This window comes from Lagenorhynchus albirostris, chromosome X, assembly GCF_949774975.1.
Source record: "Lagenorhynchus albirostris chromosome X, mLagAlb1.1, whole genome shotgun sequence".
Classification (NCBI taxonomy): Eukaryota; Metazoa; Chordata; class Mammalia; order Artiodactyla; family Delphinidae; genus Lagenorhynchus; species Lagenorhynchus albirostris.
In genome coordinates, this window is record NC_083116.1 from 98347581 (window position 1) to 98375251 (window position 27671).

Consider the following 27671-nt stretch of genomic DNA (forward strand, 5'->3'; position numbering starts at 1 on the left):
TTCCCACCAACAGTGTAGGAGGGATCCCTTCTCTCCACATCCTCTCCAGCATTTATTGTTTGTGGATTTTTTGATGATGGCCATTCTGACTGGTGTGAGGTGATATCTCTTTGTAGTTTTGATTTGCATTTCTCTAATAATTAGTGATCACATCAATATTTTTAAAGCTCCCCAGGTTATCCCAATCTGAAGACAAGGCTGAGAACTATTATCCTAGAAAAGAGAGTGAGGAGGTGGGAGGAGAGTGGGATACTCTGCTGCTGGGTGGAACAATAGATCAGTGTCGAGGAGGAAAGTCTTAGTAGTTGCTGAAATCTCATACTATAGGAAAAGTGAGGGATAACAACACGATACGTTGTACTGGAAAGAACAAGATTTCATACACTTATAAAAGAAGCACAGTTGACCCGTGAACGATGTGGATTTGAACTGCACAGGTCTACCTAAACGTGGATATATTTCAATAGTAAATACTACAGTACTACATGGTCCCTGGTTGGTTGAATCCATGGACGCTGAGGAACTGCAGTTACGGAGGGTGGACTGTAAGTTATATGTGGATTAACCCCTGTGTTGTTCAAGGGTCAACTGTATTTTCCTTTCAACTCAGTCACTACCAAGAGCAGTCCTGTGGCAGCAGCAGTAGCTATAATCTTCTCTCCCCTCAACACTTGTAAGCATCCCTAGTGCCCAAATTTTGGTCTTAATATTGTTCTATACCTTAAAAAGGAACCAGAAACTATTAGAGGATAGTTAATTCCATGTCCTTGGGCAGGATAAAATCAGTATAGGTCTGTAACACCCTGTTGTTGCTAGGAAGCAAAAATGATTTTAAAAATAGTAGAGGCAGTGCTAAAAGGAAAAAGAACTAGCTTAACCATTTGTCAAGTTGTGATCATTTATAGTAAAAATCATTAAGTAAAACATGTGCTTATAAAAGGCCATGATGCTCATAAGAAAAGAGTTAATATAAAGAAAATGTACAAAAATATAATTGTAATATCAAAGAAAGATGAATATTACCATGTACATTTAAATTTATTTACTTAAGTAGGAAAGTGCTTATATATAACTGTATAGATACAGATAGATATTTCGTGGGATTTTGTTAAGTGTATTTCTGTTCATAAAGTATAGATAATGTGCCATTTTTAATGTGTGTAAGCCACAAATAATTAACACAACTTAGATACCCAATAGTCCTAGAAATAGTAGAAACTATAACATGAATGGACAGGCCCCATCAGCATTTGTGGTCTTATGTAAAATGAAGTAGGAGAGGAATCCTGCAGCTGACTAGCACCCGTCGCCACCCACAATTTCCAATTAGAAAGATGATACAACCATTTATTCTAAAACAGTAAGTTAGCTGTCCTGAAGAAGAAATCTAAATTTTCAAACTCACATTCCTGTCGCTCTAGTAGTGAAACCTCTTGGTGACACAACTAATTATAAAACAATGCCAATCAGAAAGGCATATATTTCAAAATATGGAAACCAGGCCAGGTTAATATATCATAAAAATATTACAATGGGTCATGTACTAACAGAGATTGAAAACAAATAAAAATTGAAGGATACCCCATCTTTTAACTTCTTTAATAAATCAAAATCCATATGAAAAATAGAAACAAGGATCCTATGGTAGACAGAATAATGCCCCTCCCCCAAGGATGTTCATGTCCTAATATCCAAAACCTGTGTATTTCCTTACGTGGCAAAGGAAATTCTGCAGATGTGATTACATTAAGGATCTTGAGATGGGGAGATTATCCTGAGCTGGGTCCAATCTAAGAGAGAGGATCCTTATAAGAGAGCCGCAGGAGGGGGGATTCCCTGGTGGTCTAGTGGTTAGGGCTCCGTGCTTCCACTGAAGGGGGCACGGGTTCAATCCTTGGTCCGGGAACTAAGATCTCACAAGCTGTGCGGTGCGGCCAAAAAAAAGGAGCGAGCGAGGCAGGTCAGAAGTGAGAGAAGATGCTGGCTATGTTGCTGGCTTTGAAGATGGAGGAAGGGAACCATGTGCCAAAGGATGTAGGCAGCCTCTGGAGGCTGGAAAGGCCAAGGAGTCTTTAATACGGGAGCCTCCAGAAGGGGCACAGCTCTATGGGCTCATTTTAGACCTCTGACTTGCAGAAGTGTAAGATAATAAATTTGTGTTGTTTTTAAGTCACTAAATTTATGGTAATTTGTTAAAGCAGCAATAGGAAACCAATATCAGATCCCGTGATTAAAAATGAAAATTAGGTTATAAAAATATATTCAAGCTAGTGGATGGCAGCTTGAATTTAATCCATCTTGAACTTAGCAAGCAGTTCCCAAACCCAACCAAAATTAAGTGGCCAGCAATCCACTAAACCTACATTCCTAGCCTCTTGAGATGATTTTTCTTCTTTCCAGTCTGGTAAAATTACACACACACATTTAAATTCCAGGACCATGTAAGGATAATAATAAAAGTAGGGGTAAGAATGTAAACAAAATTAAATCTATGATATTAATAGCATTGTGCTCAGTTTTATTGTTAAAATATTAATCAGCTCTCTAATCAGTGTGGTGTTTTAGGTATATATTTTCCTTTTTAAAACATTTAGAGCATTCAAGAAAATCTGAAATGCTAGGCTTGTGATTAAGTGTTTTAAAGCATTTGATTAAATTGCAATCAATGTTTAAATGGTTGACGAGACTTGTTTTGTTCATTTAATATGTATTTGATTTAGTGGTTGTATAAGTAGTGTGTGAATGTTTAAAGCAATCATTCTGAAACTTAAACACGCATCAGAATCACCAGGAGGGCTTATTAGAACACAGCCAGTTGTGTTTCTGATTCAGCCAGTTGTGTTTCTGATTCAGTAAGTCTGGGTTGGGGCCCAGAAGAATTTGCATTTCTAACGAGCTGTCGGGTACTGCTTATGCTGCTGATTTGGGGACCACACTTTGAGAACCACTGAGGAATGTTTGCTCTTTTTTTTTATGTTTGCTCTTTTATGTTTATAGAAATACTAAATTCATAAGATTAAGATATTGGACTGTAAACAAAGTACAAGGAGTAGGGAGTATTTCTATAGCACAAAAAGCCTCTTAGACATTAAAGCATCTATGAGCAAAGGGGAGTATGACAAAGCTTGATAGAAAATGTCACTTCAGTCATTCAGCCACAGAAGCTGCAGGTGAAATGAATCGATATGGGGGAAGGAACAACCCTAAGCTGTTTTCACATTGGAATCACTTGGGGAAACAAAGATATTAAAGACCTTTAAATAGACAATATTATTTTGTCAATAATGTTGCTTTCTGCTTTATGTTTATAAGTCATAGAGAAATCACCATTCTTATTTTTCTTCTTCCAGTCTACTAAAGATCTTAAAAAACAATGACTTTTCACTAGAAACAATGACAGACCTGTAACTCGGGCTGGATTTACAGGCCCATTAACAGTAATCTGGGCTTTCTATAGTTCTCCAGCAATTTGACACCCCCCGCTTTAAACATTGTAAGAGCTGTGTTATATGTGTTACAAATGAAAGGTTGACAAGTTAAAAATACTCTCTGGCTCTGTAATGACTTTTCATTTTGGTCTCTTTTCATTTCCATTGAATATATAGAGTTCTGTTTGCCTTCCGGTGGATTTCTGCAGCTTTGCAGACAATCTTAGGCATCTGTCAACAATGGTAGCAAAACAGCTTTTGCAAAATCCAAAGTACCCAAATTTAAAGTTTCTCACACATATCAATTTGCTCTGGATGTTTCATTACCAATATGAGGATTTAAAAAAAAAATAGTTAACAAGTTAAAATATTTATTCAACTTGATTTTGCCTAAGTGTTTAAAATGTCATCTATTTTTCCCCCCATCATCTCTTTTCCTACTGTTTAGAAAAAGGAGAAGCATGACGCAGGACTTTAAATGGAAAGATAGTTCAAGAGATAAAATGTTAACATTGATTATTTCTGGATGATGGCAGTATTGGTGGTTCTAGCTATTTTTTAAATCTCTTTTAGTATTTTCCACCAAAAGGAATATGAATGTAATAACCAGAAAAAAACCATATCATTCAAAAAAGGAAATTTCTCCCAAACATGATTTGGAAAGTAATTGAAAATGAAATAGGGCTTCTTAGAGTAATGGCTAATTCTTGACCTTAATGAAGAAATGTGTAAGATGAGCCCGGAACATCTTGCCATGTCAAAAAGCAAAGGAGTTATTAAAGACTAATAAAGTTATGTCAAAATGACCCAGTAGCCAACTTGAAGACAGATCACATTGGCCAAATATGGGACAATTTGAGCACCAATAAGAGTAATAACTGCAATTAATTGAAACCTTCAAATATATTAAAATGCATGAGTTTATGAAGATACTACAAAACAGGACATTGAGAAGAGTCATAGCAAGATCAATTTTAACTCAGTATAAAAGAGAACTTTCAGTCAGTTTCAATGAACTCTGGTCAGAAAAGTCAGACTGTATAAAAATGGAACAAGAACTGCAATGAACATACGATGGAATATTACTCAGGCGTAAAAAGAAACGAAATTGAGTTATTTGTAGTGAGGTGGATGGACCTAGAGACTGTCATACAGAGTGAAGTAAGTCAGAAAGAGAAAAACAAATACCATATGCTAACACATATATATGGAATCTAAAAAAAAAATGGTTCTGAAGAACCTAGGGGCAGGACAGGAATAAAAACACAGACGTTTTGGAGAATGGACTTGAGGACACGGGGAAGGGGAAGCTGGAACGAAGTGAGAGAGTGGCATGGACATATATACACAACCAAAAGTTAAATGGATAGCTAGTGGGAAGAAGCCACATAGCACAGGGAGATCAGCTTGGTGCTTTGTGTCCACCTAGAAGGGTGGGATAGGGAGGGTGGGAGGGAGATGCAAGAGGAAGAAGGTATGGAGATATATGTTTATGTATAGCTCATTCACTTTGTTATACAGCAGAAACTAACATACCATTGTAAAGCAATTATACTGTAATAAAGATGTTAAAAAAATGGAACAAGATAGCTCTGTATATAAAGAGTGCCCTGATACTGGATATTTTCATGCAGGCTCAAGAATGATTTTGAAGGAATGGTGTGGAAGAGGCATGAAAAGGATGGTTGATCTAAATAGCTCATAAAGATCTTTCAAACCTCAAGTTTCTGTTCTTCTTTAATATTTTTTCCCTTTGGTATGAAATCACAACTTGTTTAGGAATTAACTAAAACACCCAGAAAGCCAAAAGAAAACAAAGCAAAACGTAACAATAAATACCATAAACAAAGTCTCCCATGGCTCCAGGAAGGTCTGGTGCAGAGTCTGTGGTTGGGTAAACAGATACTAAAAACAAAGAAACAAACAAAACCCAAAACCCAAAACCCCAATAGTGTGCTGGGCCAGATCTTGAGAGCAAACATGGATATTGACGAGATGGGCAATCACAAAACAATCCTGATAATCTTAGAAAGAGTTGAGTAGTTCCTAAAATATTGGAATATGGTAGATGTGTTGCAAAAGCCAAAAGCAAACAGAAGTTGTATTCTCATAGGGTCCTCCCATTCATTCTTCCTTTTGTCCCCATCCTGCCTTGAATCACTGTGTGCCCCCTAAATTCCAGTTGGTTATCAATGACATCTCCAACCAGTTGAATAGCTAATTGGCAAACAGTGGGAGGAATTTCTGGTTGTGCACAACGACACCATTGAGAACTCTGTAATCATTTAAAAATGGGCATTTCCTATTTTTACTTTTTATGGAAGCAGGCCAAGGCCCTAGAGAAGACATAGACTTTATCCCCAATGTAAATTGGCCAAGGAATAAACTTGCTGACTGAGTCTCCCTCTGGGAGGGAGAACATTCCAGTGCTCTGATATCTCTACACAGGTTATAATTTTAGTTATATCAATATAAGAATGATGAGGAAACAAGATAATACCTTCAGCACACCTAGGTGGGCTCCTCTCAAATGGGCTAAGGTTGGAAGAAGCCCAGGGATGTTGAATGATATTGCCATATGCAATTTATTTAGGAAGGCAGAAGCCTTTTGACTTATATGTTAGTTCCTAGTTTTGAAGACCTCAGAGATAAATGGGTAGGGCATAATGGCATTCAGAATGACCTCCTCAAGATGTGCTATAGGAATCTCAGTGTTGGGTCAGCATAAGCTGACTAGGAGATCACAAAGATGGCCAGAATTGAATCAGAGCTTGTCCTGAGATTGAGTTAGGCCATACCTTGATTCAACCAACAGTACTTGAATTTCTTCTGTGGGCCTGTCCTTTAAAAGCACTATCTGATTTATCCTCATATAAACTCATTGAGATAAGTATTTGTATCTCCATTTTACAACCGAGAAACCTAAGTTTCAGAAGCAACTGGTCCAAACCACAGGGCCAATGTGGTATGAGCTGTGACTTGAACTGAAGCCCAGCCCTGCTTCAAAGCCCCTACTCTCTACGCTGTGGCAAACTGCCTCTGAACTATGGCTATATCATATTTCATGTTGTGAACAACTAGCTTTTGTTACCATTTACCCAAGGACCTACAACTGCCATGCTGCTAGTTTCTTGGTGGCCTCTGTAAAGATTCTTGGAGATATCGTATTTCCTATTAGATACAAATTTATTAGTACCTAATCAGGTACGTATTTCCCATTAGGTGCCAATATTTTACAACATTTTACCGAGAAACCTAAGTAAGATTACCTTTTTTGGTCTTAATATCATTGGTATAAATATCTTAAGAACAGTATTCCAGCTTTTCAAAACATTCCTTTCAATATAACAATAGTTCACTCCTAGTCTTTTTTTTTTCCCACTGCTACTCTTAAGAAATATGTCTCCTGGGCCTGCGCGTCCGGAGCCTGTGCTCTGCAGCGGGAGAGGCCACGGCAGTGAGAGGCCCGCGTACCGCAAAAAAAAAAAAAAAAAAAAAAATATGTCTCATCCAAAAATCCCTTTATAACTTCCATTATTTGAGCTATCAGAATGACAATGATTTGAAACCCTTCCATGTTGCTGCAGGGGCATGTGGATATGGGCTTGTGTAGTGGGTTGAATGGTGTCCCCCAAATTCTTATCTACCAGGAAACTCAGAATGAGGCCTTGTTTGGAAGTAGGGTCTTTGAAGATGTAATCAGTTAAGATGAGGTCATACTGGAGTAGGGTGGGCCCCTAATCCAATGACTGTTGTTCTTCTTAGAAGAGGAGAGGATACACAGAGATACACAGAGAAGGTAAAGGTGGAAGCAGAGATTGGAGTGATGTAGCTAGAGACCAAGGAATGCCAAAGATTGCTGAGAGCGACCAGAAGCTAGGAAGGAACAAGGAAGGATTCTTTCCTAGAGCCTTCAGGGAGAACATGGCCTTGCTGACACATGGATTTAGGGCTTCTAGCCTCCAGAACTTTGAGAGTATAGATCTGTGTTGTTTTTAAGCTACCAAGTTTGTGGTAATATGTATGGCAGCCCTAGGAAACTAACAGTGGTTTATGCTGATTTTCCTTTCTACTGGTTTTACACTGGCAGAAAACACTTCAGCGATCCGTACCATAAGTGAGTTACATCTATAGGGGACCTAATTAGAGTAGAACAATGTTACATTATTTGGTTTTATACGGTGCCTTTCATACACATGGTTCCTGAAGCTGTTTTACTAAGTACTGTATTAAAGTGAAAATGACTGTGAAGGTATTATGTACCTTTCAATAGTGGACTCAGAGCATTAGGCATGAACAACTGTCATTATGGAAGAAACAGAAAGCCTTGAAACTGGAGTGAAAATGTCCCACTACTGTTGCTAAGTTTCATCCTTTTTTTTTTAATGGTAATACTTTTTTTTTTACATCTTTATTGGAGTATAATTGCTTTACAATGGTGTGTTAGTTTCTGCTTTATAACAAAGTGAATCAGCTATATATATACATATATCCCCATATCTCCTCCCTCTTGCATCTCCCTCCCTCCCACCCTCTCTACCCCACCTCTCTAGGTGGTCACAAAGCACCGAGCTGATCTCCCTGTGCTATGCGGCTGCTTCCCACTAGCTATCTGTTTTACATTTGGTAGTGTATATATGTCCATGCCACTCTCTCACTTCATCCCAGCTTACCCTTCCCCCTCCCCATATCCTCAAGTCCATTCTCTAGTAGGTCTGCGTCTTTATTCCCGTCTTGCCCCTAGGTTCTTCATCACAATTTTTTTTTTAGATTCTGTATATATGTGTTAGTATACATCCGTTTTTAAACTTCCAAAGAATAAATGATCTGAGTCATGCTAAACTGTCACTTCTGGTGTCACATCTAAAAAGACAAGCCCAGAGTGAGGGAAAAAATAGAATATCCAACTCTTAACCCCAGTAGAGCACCAGAGAATTGACAAAAACACCCTCAAATCTGAAGTAAATTTAACTGAATATATATGTATGTCTTTTGTGTCTTCTGATATGTTAGGGGGTGGAAAAGAGTCTCCGAGAGAGACTTTTCTAAAAAGGGGAGTGAGCAATGGTTCATTTTCTCCAATGGGAGCCTGGCCCTACAGGGATCCACAGTGAACTGAGGAAACAATTCAAATCTTAGGGCTGTCTTCCCATGAGTGTAGGATACACTCCCTTACTAGTTACATTATATCTAGCAAAATCCAGAAGAGAGATGATAGCCCAGTTGTGCAAAAAAAGAGCTAACATAGCAGTCCTGAGATGGCTATCTTCAAAAGGCCTGCTTACAAGGTTGGCCCTTAGCTGGCACTTGGACTTTGGGAGGGTCTCCACCACTCCTAGAAATAATAAGGATGGCTCACTACCTAAACTGTTTTTATAAACACTACGGATTGTGCTGAACACCTGCTTTCCTTCTGCGAGCCTAGAATTTGGCTTCACGCTAGGCAGAGGGTGCCTATGTGAGCAGCTCCCAGTAAAAATCTTATGCACCAAAAAAAAAAAAAATATTATGCACTGAGTCTCTAATGGACTTCCTGGAAGACAACATTTCACACATGTTGCCACAACTGATTGCTGGAGGAATTAAGCATGTCCTGTGTGATCCCACAGGGAGAAGACCCTTGCAAGCTTGTGCCTGGTCTCCCCTGGACTTGGCCCCACGTGCCTTTTCTCTTTGCTGTTTTTTTTTATAATGAATCTTAGCCATGACCATATGCTGAGTCCTGTGAATCCTCCTAATGAATCATTGAACCCAGGGGTGGTCTTGGGGGCCCTGACATACCAACTCCTCCACAATATCAGTCGACAGCTCCATCTCAATGCTCCCCTTCACTCCCCACCAGTACCCTCAGATTACATGATACTCAACTGAGACTTAGCTAAGGAGAATTCCCCTACTATATTTTGAAGAGTGAACAGGTTTTATTATTGTAATCAAGTAAGAAAAGCGAAATACCTTTTATTTTGAATGTGTATTTAGGTCTTTTACTCCTTGATCTGGTTTTTCCTTCCTTTGGTGGCCAAGACAGGACCAACTTGTAAGGGTACATTTTTTTTTTAACTTTCAAGTTTAAAGTATGTTCCTTTGCAGATGTAAAAACATTGCCGGCTGTCCTTCTGCTCCTGAGTGCATGAAGTTTGTTCTTGCCTTAAGCTTTTTTTCTTTTTTTAATAAATTTATTTATTTTATTTTATTTATTTTTTATTTTTGGCTGCGTTGGGTCTTCGTTGCTGTGTGCGGGCTTTCTCTAGTTGCGGCGAGTGGGGGCTACTCTTCGTTGCGGTGCATGGGCCTCTCACTGCAGTGGCTTCTCTTGTTGCGGAGCACGGGCTCTAGGCACACGGGCTTCAGTAGTTGTGGCACATGGGCTCAGTAGTTGTGGCTCATGGGCTCTAGAGCGCAGGCTCAGTAGTTGTGGCACACGGGCTTAGTTGCTTCGCGGCATGTGGGATCTTCCTGGACCAGGGCTCGAACCCGTGTCCCCTGCATTGGCAGGCGGATTCTTAACCACTGCACCACCAGGGAAGCCCACCTTAAGCTTTTGTACCAGCAGCTCTTTTTGTCTGAGGTGCTTTTCCCACAGCTTGGCATCCCTGGCTCTGTCTTTTCAGTGAGCTCTCCACTTCACTGTCACCTCCTCAGAGAGGTGACACCCAATCTAAAGGCACCCCCAAATCCACCCACAGATCATCCTGCTTTGACTTCATCATAGCACTTATTTCAGCCTCCTATTGTATTCATGCTTTATTTTTTGTTTAGTCAAAGTCTCCTCCCTCTAGAATGTAATTTCCACTTGAAAAAGTGTTTTGTTTGATTTGATCAGCATTTTATTCTTAGTGCTAAAATCCTGGAAGAAAAACTAGGCATTCAGTAAATATTTTTGAATAAATGAATAATTAAGTCATTTGACTAAATAAGTGACATTTTGGAAACTGCATTTAACAGGTTTCAGGAGAATGGCCCAATTTTCTTTCTTTCTTTCTCTTTTTTTTTTTTTTCCTGTTGCCACATTCAGTGTGTTCCCCATCCGGTTCTTTTTTCACCAATGGGTAGTGACTTTTTTTTTTTAATTAATTTATTTATTTATTTATTTATTTTGGCAATGCCACGCAGCATGTGAGATCTTAGTTCTCCAACCACGGATCGAACCCATGCCCCCTGCATTGGAAGCATGGCATCTTAACCACTGGACCACCAGGGAAGCCCTGGGTAGTCACTTTTTTTTTTCCACCAGGCCCCCAAAGCAGTGAGGCAGGCAGACAGAGAAGCAACGCCATCAATCAGTGTCAAGTGTGCACTTTTCTCTTGATTCAAAAGGGCCAGCACTGGGCTTCCCTGGTGGCGCAGTGGTTGAGAGTCCACCTGCCGATGCAGGGGACGCGGATTCGGGCCCCGGTCCAGGAAGATCCCACATGCCACGGGGCGGCTAGGCCTATGAGCCATGGCCGCTGAGCCTGCGTGTCCGGAGCCTGTGCTCCGCAACGGGAGAGGCCACAGTGGGGAGAGGCCCGCGTACCTCAAAAAAACAAAACAAAACAAAACAAAACAACAAAAGGGCCAGCACTACCATTTAAACATCATCCAATCTCTTTGCATCTTACAGAGTTTAAGGTCTACAAACAAAAAGCAAGGGGGCAATTGCTATGGATTGTACCGTACATATCGGCAGAGTAGATGTCATTAAGATTCACCTCCTTGCTTCTCCTGTTCAATTACTTCTGTGCAAGGCAGTGGATTTCTCTTGTCTTCTTCAGTTTAGATTGACTGAATTTCTGAATCTCAGCCATATCTTGTTTGTCAGAGATTTTGGCAGATTAAGCAGGAATGGGATGCACAAAAGAAAGTCATGTTTCCACAATAGCTACTCTAACCCCTTTTCTGCCATCCCCATCTACCATTCCAGCCTCCTCTGATATTGTACTAACCTTATTTACTTCGAACCCTAACGATTTCCTCCTGTCCCTCCCTAACTGCACCTGTCCTCAAGGTTCAGCCTTCTGGAATTCTCACACAGTGAGACTCTGCAGCTCATTTTCTACCACTGAGTTTATACTTCTATTTCTCCAGCTATCAACTTTACCCAAATTCTTTATCTCCAGTGGCTCATGGACATTTGTACATGGAGGTTCAACGTTTAATGCAATATGTCCAATACCTAGTCTCTCACCTTCTTCCCGAAGCAGAAACTCCTTTCATTTTCCTGCTTCTGCTAATATATACATATATATTTTAAGAATAACAAATCTGAAACCATTTTGCCTGCACTATCAGTGTACCCTTCACATTCAGTTAGCATGAGACCATATACATATCTTACTAGCTGTCCCTTCTTTACTAACACACTAGCATAGATTGATAGCACAACAGCCAGGATGACTACACAACCTCCCAATTCGGGGTCTCTCAAAGTGTGGTCCAGCCCCGCTTGCAGCAGAATCACTTGAGGAGCTTGTTAAAATATAGATTCCCAGACACCAACTGAACCCTAACCTACAAAATTAGAAGTCCTGAGTGTGGGGCGTAGAATTTTGCATTTTAACAGGTTCCCCAACATAATTCTCAAACTAGCTTTAGAACCCTTGGAATTCTCTCTCTCTCCTATCTCTACCCAGATCCAAATTACTCTGCATCTGTCTACACATAGTTTACACTGGGACACACCTCTGTTTAAGGACTATGACTTTAATACGTTTGCTTACATTTGAGAGTATAAAGTGGGCCTTCGACATCGGAACGCCCTCATTTTATAGAAAAGGAAACTAAGATCCAGAGAAATTTTCACCCATGGAGGTCACAGAGTAGGTAAGTGGCAAAGCTTGGACTAGATCTCGAGTCTTTCGATTTCCAAGCCACGCAGGAAAGAGTTAACATAGCAGTCCCATCCGCTGTCCTTTGAAAGGCCTGAGTGTAAGACTGGCCCTTGGATGGCGTCTGGGAGCTTCAGTTTGGGGAGAGTTTCCACCATTCCCAGGACTGATAAGAGGAACTCCCTGTGCCTAAAATGTTTTTTTGTAAACAATATGGTTTAAAATGAACACCTGCTTTCCTTCTGGGAGTCTGGAATTTGGGTACATGTCAAACAGAGCATGCTATGGGACCGTTCCCCAATAAAAACCCTGGGTACTGAGTCTCTAAGGAGCATCCCTGGTGGATAACATTTTACACATGTTGTCACAACTCCTTACTAAGGGAGTTAAGCGCATCCTGAGTGACTCCACTGGGAGAGGACTCCTGGGAGCTTGGACCTGGTTTCCTTCAGATTTCTCCTCACGTGCCTTTTCCCTTTGTTGATTGTGCTTCGTATACTTTCACTGTAATAAATATAGCCACACGTCTGACTATATGCTGAGTCCTGTGAACCCTCCTAGTGAATCATCAAACATGGGGGTGGTCTTGAGGACCTTGCAGCGCACAAGCCAATGTTTTCCATAACTCATTTCACTGCCACTCTCATTGACTGTATAAAAGAGACAGTAGGAGTAAACCAAAACAGCATGGCCTTAAAAAACCAGCATGATTTAAATGCTGACTTAGCTGCTAAGCTCCATTACTTCTCTGAGTCATGGTTTCATCATCTATAAAATAACTGGGCCAATAATACTTACTTTGTAAGTTTTCTTTTTTTTTTTTTGGCTGTGCTGCATGGCTTGTGGGATCTTAGTTCCCCTACCAGGGGTTGAGCCTGTGCCCCCTGCAGTGGAAGCACAGAATCTTAACCTCTGGACCCCCAGGGAAGTCCCTGTAAGGTTTTTACAAAGATTTAGCGATAATAGTACAAGAGGTCCATAGTATACACCCTTTAAGAAGGAGCTATGATTATTTTCCTTCGAGTCTTTTGGATAAGATGGAATGACTAGAAGGAATTCTATGGATCCAATTTTGTGTATCCATGTAGCAATGGAATTAATTGTATGGACTAAAAAGCCCCAATCACGGCTTCCCTGGTGGCGCAGTGGTTGAGAGTCCGCCTGCCGATGCAGGGGACACGGGTTCGTGCCCCGGTCCAGGAAGATCCCGCATGCCGCGGAGCGGCTGGGCCCGTGAGCCATGGCCTCTGAGCCTGCGCGTCCGGAGCCTGTGCTCCGCAATGGGAGAGGCCACAACAGTGAGGGGCCCGCGTACCGCAAAAAAAAAAAAAAAAAAAAAAAAAAAAAGTCCCAATCGTATTGGGACTTGTGAGCAGATTATTTTTCCTAGGATCTGTGTAGAGCTCCTCTAACTAAGGACTTGCAGTGCGAATTGTGTGGAGAGCAAGCACGGAAAAAATATGTTTTTACTCATCCTCGGCTTTCAACCCATGCTTGGCTATTCATCTCTTGCTTTTGGGGTCCTGCCTACTCCACTGATTTCTGGGCCCTGACCTCTTTCTTGCTGCCAATGCGCACTCCTTAGCTCTTTGTTGGATGTTCATCTGTTCCTCCAGCTGCACCTTCTTCCAACCACGAGTTCACACATGACTCATTCACCATCATTCACTTGGTCCTATATAGAGGATCCCCACTGAGACTTCTTTCCTGACTGTGGCCCCGGCTTCAACCCCTAACCAGCTTGTAATATTTGTTCTTGAATAAAGTATATCTCACTTTTGTGGAAACAGTTATTAGGCAAATATAATTCCAGTCAGTGGCAGCATATTTGGAAGAAAAACTCATTTATGTTTATTTATTCTTTTTGTCCCTTGTATCCAGAAGATGAACACAACACTTCTTAATGCTAACATTGTCCCATCTGAAATACCGTAACTAAAAGGTTTAAAGATGAGTTATTTCAAATCTCTTCAGCAATTCAAATGAGGTGGATTTTTAGTATATACTAGGGTAGCTGCCATACAAAGCAGCCAGTGTCTGCAAGGAGTTGCTTTATCGCACATCGTTTTCAGAAAATAATCATTAGTCTTAGATATCAAGGGCGAAATATTTAAACAAAGACATTTGCTCTGTATTTCTCAATCAGACATGATACAATAGTGAGGGCACTGCATGAGGAGTCAGAGGGCCTATGTTTCAGTCTCTAACTATAGTTAAGTGGGTAAGAGCCTTTTCCCACCTCCACTTTCATCTAGGTAGGGCTGAGCTAATAGTACTTGCCAATAGAATGTGAGTGGAAGTGATTGTGCCACTTTCCTGCTAATGTGGCTTTAAAGCAAGCATCCTGTCTCCATGCTATCTTCCCCTAGCTCCTGGCTAGATGCTGACACCCAGGATAACCTTGGAGGCCACATGTTGAAGATGGTAGAGCCATTCTCATCCAGAGCTCCTGAATGGCCACACAAATAATCAGTCCTTCCGTCTTATCAATCAGGAACATTTGCACTATGTTAAGCCATTGACATTTTGAGATTTTTGTGTTATAGAAGCTAGTATGTCCCTAATTAAGTTGTTTCACTTCTTTATGCCAATATGTTTGGGTTGTTATAAGGATTAAATGAGTTAGAACAATGCCTGACACAGAATAAATGTTCAATAAATGTTAGCTATTAATATCACTACCTGCTCTGATGCTAGCAGGTTATGGGTCATTGAACATGTCAGTTTCCCTGGACCTCCATTTCTTCAACTGTAAAACATAAGAGTCATGCTTGGACTTCCCTGGTGGCACAGTGGTTAAGAATCCGCCTGCCAACACAGGGGACACGGGTTCGAGCCCTGGTCCAGGAAGATCCCACACGCCCGGAGCAACCAAGCCCGTGCGCCACAACTACTGAGCCTGCGCTCTAGAGCCCGCGAGCCACAACTACTGAGCCCGCATGCCACAACTACTGAAGCCCACGCGCGTAGAGCCCGTGCTCCGCAGCAAGAGAAGCCACCGCAGTTAGAAGCCCGCACACCTTAACGAAGAGTAGCCCCCGCTCACCGCAACTAGAGAAAGCCTGCGTGCAGCAACAAAGACCCAACACAGCCATAAATAAATAATTAATTGATTAATTAATTTTTTAAAATGTCATGTTTAATGACCATATTTCCCAAAGTTTGAAATTTTATAATCAGAAACCTCTTCAAATTGCTAAGAAAAAATATTATCTTAACCCATGGAAAGTGGCCAGAGGATGAGGGAGAGGCATTCAGAACATCAGATAAAGAGGGAAAGAAGGAAAACAGAGAACAGTCCAAAGGATGCCGAGAGGGAAAACCACTATTTTAAGAGAAGCATATTTTCTTTTTGACATTTATCCATCAATTCTGAAATAAGCTTCAAAGAGAAGATTTACAAACCGTGCTGTGTCCATGAGACTTTCATTCACACCCAAATGAATATCTTGTGTGGTAAGAAAACAAGGGTGTCCTCCCAGAAGTGCAAAGCCTACAGTAAAAGAGAGAGAAAAAAGACATTTTGAAAAAAAGAAAGTAGCCAACAAAATTGTGAGCAATCAGCACCATCTCGATTGAAAAGTCAAAATCTTTCAATCTCACCAGCCTCTCTGATAGGGAATTCCCAGGGAAAGCATAATGAGGAACGGAGAGAAGTAGATGAAATTTTCTGTACCAGCGCTTAACTCTCCTTCAGATGTGTGCCCATTTCTCCACCCTCTTGTTCAGATCTTGGCAATATGGGGCATGTTCTCATTTGGAGACTATACCTCATTTTTATTCTTTAAAATATATAATGATGTCCATCAGGAAAATGGGAAAATAAACTATAGTATGGTATATCATGGATTACAATGGAGTACTATTCAGTAATAAAAAGGAATGCACTACTATACATACAACATGGATGAATCTCACAAACATTATGCTGAATGAAAGAAGCTAGACACAAAAGAGTACGTAATGTATAATTCCATTTATGTGAAGTTCTAGAATGGGCAAAACTAACATAGAGTGGCTGAAATTAAAGCACTAGTTGCTTCTGGAGAGGCTGATTGGCTGGGAAGGAGCATTGGTGAACTTTCTGGGGTTACAGGAATACTTTATACCTTGACAGTTTGTACGTTACAAACCCATATACGCGAGTATATGTATTCCTCAACACTTATTGAACTGTACACTTAAGATCTGTGCATCTTCCAGTATATAGATTATAGGTTAATTTTTTTTAAATAAATTAATTTTATTTATTTATTTTTGGCTGCATTGGGTCTTCGTTGCTGCACGCGGGCTTTCTCTAGTTGTGGCGAGCGGGGGCTTCTCTTCATTGTGGTGCGTGGGCTTCTCGTTGCAGTGGCTTCTCTTGTTGTGGAGCACAGGTTCTAGGTACGTGGGCTTCAGTACTTGTGGCACGTGGGCTCAGTAGTTGTGACTCGTGGGCTCTAGAGCGCAGGCTCATGTGGCACACGGGCTTAGCTGCTCCATGGCATGTGGGACCTTCCAGGACCAGTGCTTGAACCCGTGTCCCCTGCATTGGCAGGCAGATTCTTAACCACTGCACCACCAGGGAAGCCCAAGCCCTTAATTATTTAAAAATTGAAAATAAAGTGAGTATTGAAATGGCAATTTCAGGTCACTAAAAGTCAGCTAGATCAGAAGGTCATTCAACTGCTGTATTTCTCCTCCAACCAAGACAGGGCTAAGCACCACTTGCATACTGCCCTCACCACTTTTCAGCCCTCTATGGGATGTGAGGTTATTGCAGACATCTGAGCAGATGAGGATGGCTCCTTCCCCACCCTCATAGCACATTCCATGGGTCTGGGGAGGATGACACAGAGAGGGGCCTGCCCCAAGCCATAGCTAAACTCTGTGGTAACAAGGAGAGCCCTTTTACCACATGCCCTGAGGCAAAATTATGGGAAATGGTGACATCCAATCAGAACTTTACTTTCTCATTTGAGACAGGTTCAATAGGCAGGCTTTCTTAGATATACAATGTAAAGGCAAATAAGTATAATTACAAGATAGAGACGTGTCTGAGGAATTTTGCAAACATTACTTTTTTTCCTCCTTATTGTAATATACCTACTTTGTCTTTTGGAAAATATGCAACAGTCACAATTTTCTAATCCTATTTGTTTCCCATGAGAAAGGAGGAAATCATTAATCTCATGGTGAGTTGGGGGACAAAGAGTTTTAGACTCATGAAGGGGAATTTGACCCAAAGTCTCATGAAACAGCCCACTGAAACCTTAATGCAATTTGAATGTGGATAGGTGATATTAACAAGTCATTTTTATTAGGTATGATAATGATATTGTAGCTATACAGAAAATATTCTTATTTATTTGAAATATGCATACTGATATATTTTGAGGTAAAATTTCATTGTAGCTTTAATTTACTTTAAAGTATTTCACTAACTGGGACTTCTCTGGCAGTCCAGTGATTAAGACTCCATGCTTCCACTGCAGGGGGCACGGGTTCGATCCCTGGTTGGGGAACTAAGATCCCGCATGCCATGCTGCGTGGCCAAAAAAAAAAAAAATTTCACTAAGGAAAATGAACAGATAAATCAAAGAAGGCAACATATTAACAGTTGATTGATGTAAGGGGTATTGGGGTGCTCATTATGCTAAACTTTCTACTTTCTGTTCATTTGAAAACTTTCCTAAGTAAAACAACAACAAAAAATCCACGACAAAACAATTGTTCTCATTTCTGTTACTACATTTAAAAAATAATTATATTCTACCTATTTCATACTTAAAAGTATTCTCTTATAAATGCCCCGACCAAATGGTTTTTTAGCTACAGGTCACTATGCTCTGACTCTAGCCATGACTAGTCACAGAGCACTACCAGGTGATGGCAGTTCACAGACTTTCTTCCATTGAATCCTTCACTCTGACAAAGAGCATATTAGATATTATTATGAGAATTTTATAGACAGGAGTTTTGAGAGTCAAAGAGTCTAAAAACTTGTTCAAGATTGTTTTTAAGAACCTAGAGCTTTCTCCTAGGAGAGCCAGCCCCTAAGCCAACTTACATTGGGATCTACAGAGACAGGACAACATAGTGGAACTAGATTCAGTCTTCATCCGAAAATCAGGCAGTTTGCCTAGAGCCCTAAGATCCCTTGCAGATCTGATGTGCTACATCCCAGGTAGAATGAGAGAACGTGAAACACACAAACAGTCCTACTTGCTATGGGCCTTGTAATAAAGAATCTGACTCAATTTATGATGTTTGATTGCTACCCACCATCACTCTCCCTTCTCCTCCCGCCCTGTGCACGGGCATCTTCACCCCAGCCTCACCCCACAACCACAGTAAAAGCACAAGCCATATAATTTTCCTGCTCTCTAATGCCACTTTGGGACCAATTTTGGAGCTAGCCCTACTCTCTCCAGAAAGCCACATTATGTGAATAGTAAACCTTTTCATACCCTCTTGGTGCAAGTGTGTTATCCTCACTGTCAACAATCAAACCAAATTTTGGTGGGAGGCACATCTTGTCTCTGTGGAGTGACCACAACAGGTCCTAGCCTCATGGCATGGTTCTAAAATTTATTCATTCATTCGAAAAGTATGTGCCTGTTGCTGTTCTAGGCACTGTGAAAAGCATTGTAAACAACAAGGTACAAGTCCCTGCCTACCTGGAACTTTCATTCTAATGGGGGAGAGATAGATAATACACTGAATGAGTAAATTAAATATCTTGTATGTTAGATGTTGACAAGTGCTACATGAAAAATAGAGCAGGGAGGGAGGATAGGCAATGTAAGGAATAGGAGTTATCATTTTAACGTGGTCAAGGAAGCCGCATTGAAACATACAAGACAGTGGGAAGAGCGTGTCTTGAGGGCCTGAGGAAGGGTCATGACTGGTGGATTCACGGCACAACAACAAAGTTAGTGTGGAAGGTATAGAGTGTGTGAGGAGGAGAGTAATAGTTGGTGAGGCTGCAGAAGGAAGGTGGGGAGGAAGAGACAGCTTTGACTTTTGTCTGAGTGAGACGGGAAGCCATCAGAGGGTTGGAGCAGAGGATGACATGATTGGACATATGTTTTAATAGAACATCCATAGTGGGGCAAGGGCAGGAGCAGGGAGACCAGTCAGGACACTTGCAACAATCTGGCTGAGAATCGATAGCTTGGACCAGCATAGTAACCACTGAAGCAATGAGAAAATGATTGGATTCTTGATATATTTTGAAAGTAGAGCTAGCACTCAGTTGATAACCTTACTTCCCACCTCAATGAAAAAAATGGTAACAGAGAACTTCCAGATTCCATCACCCCATTTCCATACTTGTCAGCATCTGTACCCATATGTTCTGCTTCCCTTCCTGTTCAGCATAGATGAACTTTCCATACCCCATGTATGAACTAGAAGCCATGCCCCCTCACCTACTCAAGAATGTTGCTCTACCAACTCTTCCCTTTCTCTCTTACATTACCTGCATCGTGAATAGGCTATTCTAATTTTTTCACTCATTAATTTTAAAAATGCAAACTTTCTCGTCCTTATTTCCCCTGCCGGGTATCCATTTAATTCTTTGCTCTCTTTGCAGCAAACTCTTGTTTTTTCTTTCTCTCTCCAGTTCCTCGTCTCATTTCCTTCAAATCTATTCCCATAAGTCTTTGGCCCCCCAACATGGCACCAAAACTCCCCTCACCAAGGTGACCAATGACTTTCACATTGCTACATCTAGTGGCCATTTCAGTTCTTATTTTTCTTGACCTTGGAGCAATTAACAAAGTTGTTCACTGCCTTGTCCTTGATAAACTTCCTTCGCACACCATCCAGGACACCACACACTCTTGCTTTTACATCTACCTTGGTAGTTGCTTCTTCTCAATCGCCATTGCTGGTTCTTTCTCTTTTCCTTTACCTCTTAATGTCGATGTTCCCCAGGGCTAGTCCTTGGTCCTCTTCTCCCCGTCTACACTTATTTCCTTTATAATTGTATCTGGTCCCATAGCCTTAAATACCATCTGTATGCTGATGACTCCCAAGTATTCTAGGTCAAATTTCACTCCCCTACTCCAAACTAATACCCAGCTGTCTCTTCAACATCTTTGCTTGTGTGTCTAAAAGACATCTCAAACTCAATACTTCCAAACCTGAACTCTTGATTTTCCCCTCCATCCTGCCTGACCTGCTCTATCCTGCTCCATCCTGCCCACAGTTGCTCAGACAGAAACCTTGAAGTCGTCCTTGATGCCTCTCTCTTACCTGATATATCAGGAATCTTGTTGGCTCTCCCTTCGAAACATATCCCGAATCTGGCCCTCCTACCCCTTCCTCTGCCACCACCCTGGCCCCAGCCTCTATGTACTATAGCAACCTACTGACAGCTTTCCCTGCTTCTATCTCATCTGCACCCCCAGCCCCGAAGTTTATTTTCAACAGAGCAGTCAGAGAGATCCATTTAAAATGCAGGTTAGGTCACATTCCTCCTCTGTTCAAAACCCTCCAAAGATTTCCCTATTGTACTCAGAGTAAAAGGCAAAGTCCAAATAATGGAGTACATGTTTCTCCCTCACTTCCAGGCAGTCTTCTCCTTGCCGAGAGCGCTTATCACCTTCCAACGTGATATATCATCCACTTAAAATGTATTATGTCTATTGTTTTTCGTCTGTGTACCAACTAGAATGTCAGCTTCATGAAGGCAGGGATTTACCTCTCTTTTTTTCACTGATATATCAATCTCAGGAACCTAGAATAAATACTGGTACATAGTAAGTATTCAACAAATACTTACTGAACAAATGCAGGAAGGATTTTGACTCTGGAGAGAGGACCCATTCTTTTCACTTGCAAACATCTCCTAATTTTGTTAATGGAATTTTCTATTACGTGTGAAGTGAGCTAATGCGATTTAGTGACGACTATAATCACTAATCACTCTTGAGCCCTTAATGTATTTCTAAACAGGGAAAGTCACCTAAACAAAAATGAATACTGCACATTCATCAAGAAAGTATTTACGGTGCACCTACGATGTGCCTGGCACAGGGATGAATGCCATTGAGGGTTGGGGACTGTGGAGGAAGATTTCAGAGGAAGTTTAAGGCCTCCTGGCAAGTCTGCTTGAAGTCATACTCTTACTTTGACTAGAAGTCATTTTGCTGTGACAACCCAGGATTTGTTTGTTGGCTTTTCATTTTTCTCTTTGTGCTATAACGAAGATTCCCGTCAAGCCTGGACTTATGAGGTGGGGATAGGAAGAGAGGTTACAGAAAGTGTTAAGAAATAGGAGTGGAAGCTGTGAATGAAGAATGTTGCCTGCCCTGTCAGCACACAAATGATGCTGTGGGCTATTATCAGCCACTACCACCGCCCCGAGGGTGAGTCCTGAGGGAACTCCGAATGGAGACAAAAGGGCTGCCCACTGCCAAGCCCTCAGTCACTACAGCCACCCCAGCAGTGCACCCTGAGGGGACTCAGGATGGGAAAGAATGGGATACTGGCCCTAGATAATTAAGGTGCATATCAAAGGAATGATTTCCATGAGCCCAGATTCTTGCTTCTTCCCATACATAAAAAAGTGCTAAATTCAGTAACTTGAGATGTCTGGTTTTCTTTCATTAACGGTAATTTTTTGATGTTCCGACTACCTGGATTTTGTTGCAAACACTCCTGTATATCCTGGTTCCTCCCTCACCTCTTCAGAACAGTCCCTCAGAGCTACCTGAGAGGCTGCCTTCCAGGCTTAAGTCCTCAGCAAGTCCACCGAATAAAACATAATTCTCAACTTTTAGGTTGTGCAATTTTTTTCAGTCGACAAAGCCTTCAGCAGTTCTTGAAGAATATTAAATGGGAGGACATTGCTTCTAAGAAGGAATTGCCTCTGCAATTTTTGGTCACCGATCGAAAAGAAGCCTCAGACCCCAGTCCAAAAGTACAGGTCAAGCATTCACCAGTTCATCAGACGTGGATGGCATTAAGTGGTTCTGGAAGGTGTCAGAGGTTCTGAGAAGCCACCAGGAGCTGCCATTGCTGAGGAAAGGAGGACAGCTGGACGGGTCTCTACTCTCTCTTCACTCTTCATGCAGAGGAGTTTGTTTTTATCTGTTTCACTTGTTTGTGCGTACACATCAGATATTTTTGAACAAAGGATTTCACCTGTTAATATCTTAATTTCTGTCTGGGAAAATAAAAGTACATCTTATTTTACTGTTTCTTTTCCTCACAGATCTCTGCAAGCTTTGGAGGAAGGGTTATAAATAGAATTCACGCTCTGGAAATGTAAAGGCTCTGAGAGCTCTTGCTGGTAGAACTAAGGCAGCTATTAACCTCTCTGTGCTTCGCTTTCATTCCTGCAGCATAGTATCACGTTTTTTATATTGCCACCTCTGTAAAGATGATGAATTTGAAACAGCTTGGAAAGCACTAGCTTCCATTTCACCTTGAAAGTCAAATACCAGTGTTAAATAATGAAAAGAACCATCTTGTAGGATGCCCTGTGCATTTTTCCATCAGCTGCCGCACTTACCAAGATTAATAAATGTATCCACCTATCTGCTCAATTAATTTGCAATAAAAGAGTATAGTCATCAGTAGACACACAGGAGAACTGTACAGTTTGGCAGGCAGGCATACACAAAGAGTGGGTGAGGAATGAATAAGCTACAACTACACACACAGCAACGTCGATACAGCTCCCAAACATAGTGCTGAGCAAAAGAAGCCAGACACAAAAGAGCATATGCTGAATGACTCCATTTCTATAAAGTTCAAAAACAGCAGAACTAATCTGTGAGGTTAGAAGCCAGGATAATGGTTACCCTTTGGGGGCGGAGCAAGGGTTGGGCGGGGGGAGTAGCAACTGGAAGAAGATACAAGGGAGGGCTTCTGGGTGCTATTCACATCCTATTTCTCTATCTGGGTATTAGTTACAAGGATGTGTTTACTGTAATAATTCATTGAACTGGACACTTAATGATTTGCGCACTTTTCTCTAGCTGTCTTACATTTTAATAAAAATATTACATGGGCAATTAATATGGCTTGATTTGGGTGAAGAATTTTTTTAATTAATTTTTATTGGAGAGTAGTTGATTTACAATGTTGTGTTAGTTTCTGCTCTACACTAAAGTGAATCAGTTATACATATACATATATTCACTCTTTTTTAGATTCTGTTCCCATATAGGTCATTACAGAGTATTGAGTAGAGTTCCCCATGCTATACAGTAGGTTCTTATTAGTTATCTATTTTATTGGGTGGAGAATTTTATTTTGTCCCCCGAGATAAGTATAAATGCTGCTGTATCTTTGCAACTCAGGCCTGCGATGGAAGCCTCAAGGACTGTCCTCTGAGGATCACCCCATCCCAGAGGCTGACACAAATCTGGGGTAGCAATTGACAGTTTTAATTACATCCTATTTTCATTCTAAATACCAAGGTAACAGGTTTTGATGAAAAATTGTGTTAACCGACAACCATTAAGATGCACATGTACACAGTAGAAATGCTCTGCCGTGTTGGGGGGTTGAGGTTTACCATTTCTGTACGCATTTAAATCAGCTGCTTACTCTGATTCTCCTACTGTTGAGTTTGGCAGGATGCCATATGCAGTGAGACCCATGGGTATTTATTGAGGATAGTGATGAATATTCTGTGAACCATAACTTTTTATGGTCATATGTTCCTTTTCTCATATATTTGTTATAGTTTGTAATTTTGTGCAGATTTCAGAGCTTTTTTTTTTTTGGACTTGCCGCACGGCATGCAGCATCTTAGTCCCCCGACCAGGGATCAGACCTGTGCCCCCTGCAGTGGAAGCGTGGAGTCTTAACCACTGGACCACCAAGGAAGTCCCAGAGCATTTCTCTATAGAAAACCATCATTTAACAAAATGCTTAATGCGACCTGTAGAAACAGCTTTATTGGAATAAAACATGACTAATAAATGTCTGAATTAAATTAGACACTTAAAAAATACATTTAATAATAGCTTCTAATCCTGGGTCTGCCATTTATTAGCTGTATGTCTGTGGGCCTTTTGCTGAACCTATATCAGCCTGTTTTCCTCAGTGGTCTCACCCTCATGGAGTTGTCATGAGGACTGAGATAATCCATGTAATTAATGTAGAGCACTTAGCACAGGGTCTGTACCCAAAAGCTTATTAAATCTTCACTCTTGGTTTTATTAGTAGCTTAACTACCACGTGATATGTGCATGGTAAAACTGATCACTTATTCAGGGGTATTTAAATCGAAAATAACATTTGAACAGAGAAACGTGGTAGACAACACTAAGAACCAAGAAAAAATAATCTGAAAGAAACTTAAAATTGAGAAATTTCTATATATTAATCGATTCTTTTTTTTTTTTTTTTTTGCGGTACGTGGGCCTCTCACTGTTGTGGTCTCTCCCGTTGCGGAGCACAGGCTCCGGTCGCGCAGGCTCAGCGGCCATGGCTCACGGGCCCAGCCGCTCCGCGGCATGTGGGATCTTCCTGGACCAGGGCACGAACCCGTGTCCCCTGCATCAGCAGGCGGACCCTCAACCACTGCGCCACCAGGGAAGCCCATATTAATCGATTCTTTTGATGACTTCAAAAAAGAACACCTCTCTTAAGTACTAATGATTTTAAAAAATGATAACCAATGTTGAAAAGGAACAGAATTTCAGAATTACTGACTGGCTTATGCAATATTCATTTTTCCTTTACTAAACGTCAGATGTCATTGTGACCTTTTAAAGAACCCAGCTTTAAAGAGCAAAATGTTCTCAGCAGTTTTCTTCCTAGGACTTTAAAGATTAGATGACACCTTATATGTTTCCTTTCTTCCTCCTTCCTTCTCTCAAAGGGCAAGGGGAGTGCATTAGTAAGAACAGTAAACATGAGATCTGAATCCTGGTGCCAATTTGTATTAATTGCATGAACTTAGCAAGTCACTTGATCACTCTAAACTCCATTTTGTTATGTATTTGAGGCACCTCATTGCTGATCATTACAAGGCAAGAATTGCATGAAGTAGTTGTTTGCTTCTGAACCCTAGAAAGCTCTGATGCTTGTAAGTAGGATAAGATATGCAAAGGATCAACCAACATGTTTTTGTTTGTGGTACCTTTCCCTCAGTCCTATCCATTTGCTCATTTGGGCAGTCATATTATTGATTCAAGGGAGGTCTGATGGAGCAGAAATGCAGAGAGAAACAAGAGGTGATGAATGGCTTATGAGTTTCAAAACAGACTTTTTGAAACTCATTACAGAGATCATAGTTTGAGAAAAAAGAAATTTTGAATTTCAACAGCTTAGGATTTCAGGCACAAACAACAGACTTGAAAGAATACATGGATAGTCAGAGCCAGTTTTTCCTCTTGCTTTATCACCTGGGAACTGGAAGGGGTAGAAAAGCTGCAAGAGCGAAGAAGCAACAGAAATAGACTTTTGACACTGTATCCTGCTGTCGGTCCCCCAAGCCAAGGACTGAAGGGTGGGGAGCATGATGGAAATTTCAGATGAGTTTGGGGAACCCCAGAGCTGAGATCACCTGTGTCTTGCTTTTAAGACAGCGTTCTAGGAGGGAGCAAATGTTCTAGAACTGCCTCGCACCCAGAAAGAGGAAGGAACGGTAGAGTAGAGAGAGCCTTGCAATATCTCTGTGCCCACTGTGGCGTGCAGAGCCGCCAAGAGGTTGAGAGAGCCAAACCAAGAGATAGCTCAGATCCTGTGATCAAAGTAAAGCAAACCCCACAGTAAATGGGAGCCAGTCAAGGTCAAATAGGTCTGGTCCAAGTTTCAGAAGTCTCCGCGGATTTCAGCATAGCCATGTGATGATGACGTCCTGATGACCAGTGACCAGATCCCCATAGCTCTTAGATGCCTGGACATTGAGATACTCTCCAGGACTTAACCTTGACTGTGGGGAAAAGGGGAAGAGACCCTAAACTGACACAGTAAACACTTTTTAAACAACTGAGGATTGCCTAGCGTTGCAGAGATTGTTTCCATCATCCAGCAAAACTGATACAAACAAGGAAAAGTTCTTTACATGTTAGAAAAATACACATTTCTTGCTGACATGAGTTGGAGGCCTGAGAATTTATGCCCACTGACATTCTGTACTGAACATGAAGAATTATTTGGGACTTCTACCCAAGTCCTCATGGAATCCCTACAGATGAGACTCATCCTTCTGCTTGCAGCTTCTATGAGAATTGGGAAGAGCATGCAGAGGCTTGCACTACCCATTCTCAGTGACAATGTTTGCCCTTTGTTGTTGCCAAAGAGACAAACAAATGCCCCCACTGGGCTACTCCTCCCAGGTCCTCACCCTCTGGCCCCCTCTTCAACACAAGTCCAAGTTTGTCTACGGACTCACCTGTTTCTGTGGACAATCTTGTTCGAGTACTTCTTTTTTCAAAAATCATGCCTAAGGACTTTCCTTGCAGTAAAGGCAAATACTGAAAGTCAAGGACAAGAATACAATTAAAATGAAATATACATTTTATATCCAATAGCAAGGATTACGTTTCAAATCTTATTCTTTACATTATCAGAAAATGTAGAATAATTAACACTGTTCCCAAACAAGTGTTCAGATGTTATTTAAACAGTGAATTTAAAGTGTTTTTTTTCATGTTGTATACAAATGGGGGAAGGGAACAGGAACTCCCACAGCTTACTGACACGTAATGAGAAAGTAGTATTAGTTGCTCTGGGTTCCACCTGAACATTTGTTCCAAAGTTTATTAATATTTCACACTGGAGCCATCTTCTTACTTAAATCCGTGAAAACCTCTACCAGTGTTCAATGCCCTTGAAGATGCTTGGTTCAGAAGTGTTTTCTCAGCTAGGAATGTGCTTCTCTGTCGCAACGTGGGGTACTCAGACTCCTAAAGATGAAGCTCCAGAGTTTCAGCTACACTTTCATCACGCATCCTTGTGAGAGTGCAAAGACTTTGTTCCTAGAAGTCATGTGGAAACAATCTGGAGAATTTGGGTGTGGGGTGGAGCTCTACCTCCTTCCTCTTCTGTAGATGGACTTCCCAGTAGGATGAGTTCTAGAACAAACACATTCCTGCCAGCTAACCTTCCTCACCACGAGGTGTGAAGAACAAAAAGCCTGGGATCTTGGGGGACATTTTCTCCTTATTTCAAGGTCTTCTATAGGAACCCATAGCAGTTGGAGTCACTCGTATTTTCAGTCCGTTCTTAGGAACTTGGAGAGCTAGTGAACTAGATAAGAAAGTCAAGGTTGTGTAAAACTTTCTCAACCTGAAACCAGCTCTTTCAAATGCTTCTGAGCAAGCTTGGAATACGAAAACACTTTCACAATTAAGCAGTCTAAATGAAGCTGCTGCATTAATTAAGCGTGTTTCAAACATAAATTGCTTAAAATGCAGAATAATGCTTCCCGCAAGGCACCATATCCCATCTCTTCTCCCACTTGGTTACCATTTAATTG

General features: G+C 41.1%; 2 protein-coding genes and 1 pseudogene across 6 annotated transcripts in view; 1 reads left to right on the top strand and 2 right to left on the bottom strand.

Moving 5' to 3' along the window:
* The window catches only part of RPGR (retinitis pigmentosa GTPase regulator), a 268816-nt gene that overhangs the window by 142744 nt on the left and 98401 nt on the right, over positions 1 to 27671 (top strand). The gene's annotated exons all lie outside the window — the stretch shown is intronic.
* Positions 1 to 27671, bottom strand: part of OTC (ornithine transcarbamylase) — a 55619-nt gene that overhangs the window by 20261 nt on the left and 7687 nt on the right. Inside the window, exons 3-4 of the mRNA XM_060138694.1 lie at positions 26586 to 26667; positions 15641 to 15728 (exon numbers count right to left, since the gene is read on the bottom strand). Coding sequence (XP_059994677.1) covers positions 15641 to 15728; positions 26586 to 26667 — 170 coding nt within the window. The remainder of the gene's footprint in view (positions 1 to 15640; positions 15729 to 26585; positions 26668 to 27671) is intronic.
* Positions 11109 to 11266, bottom strand: LOC132513977 (thymosin beta-4-like; annotated as a pseudogene).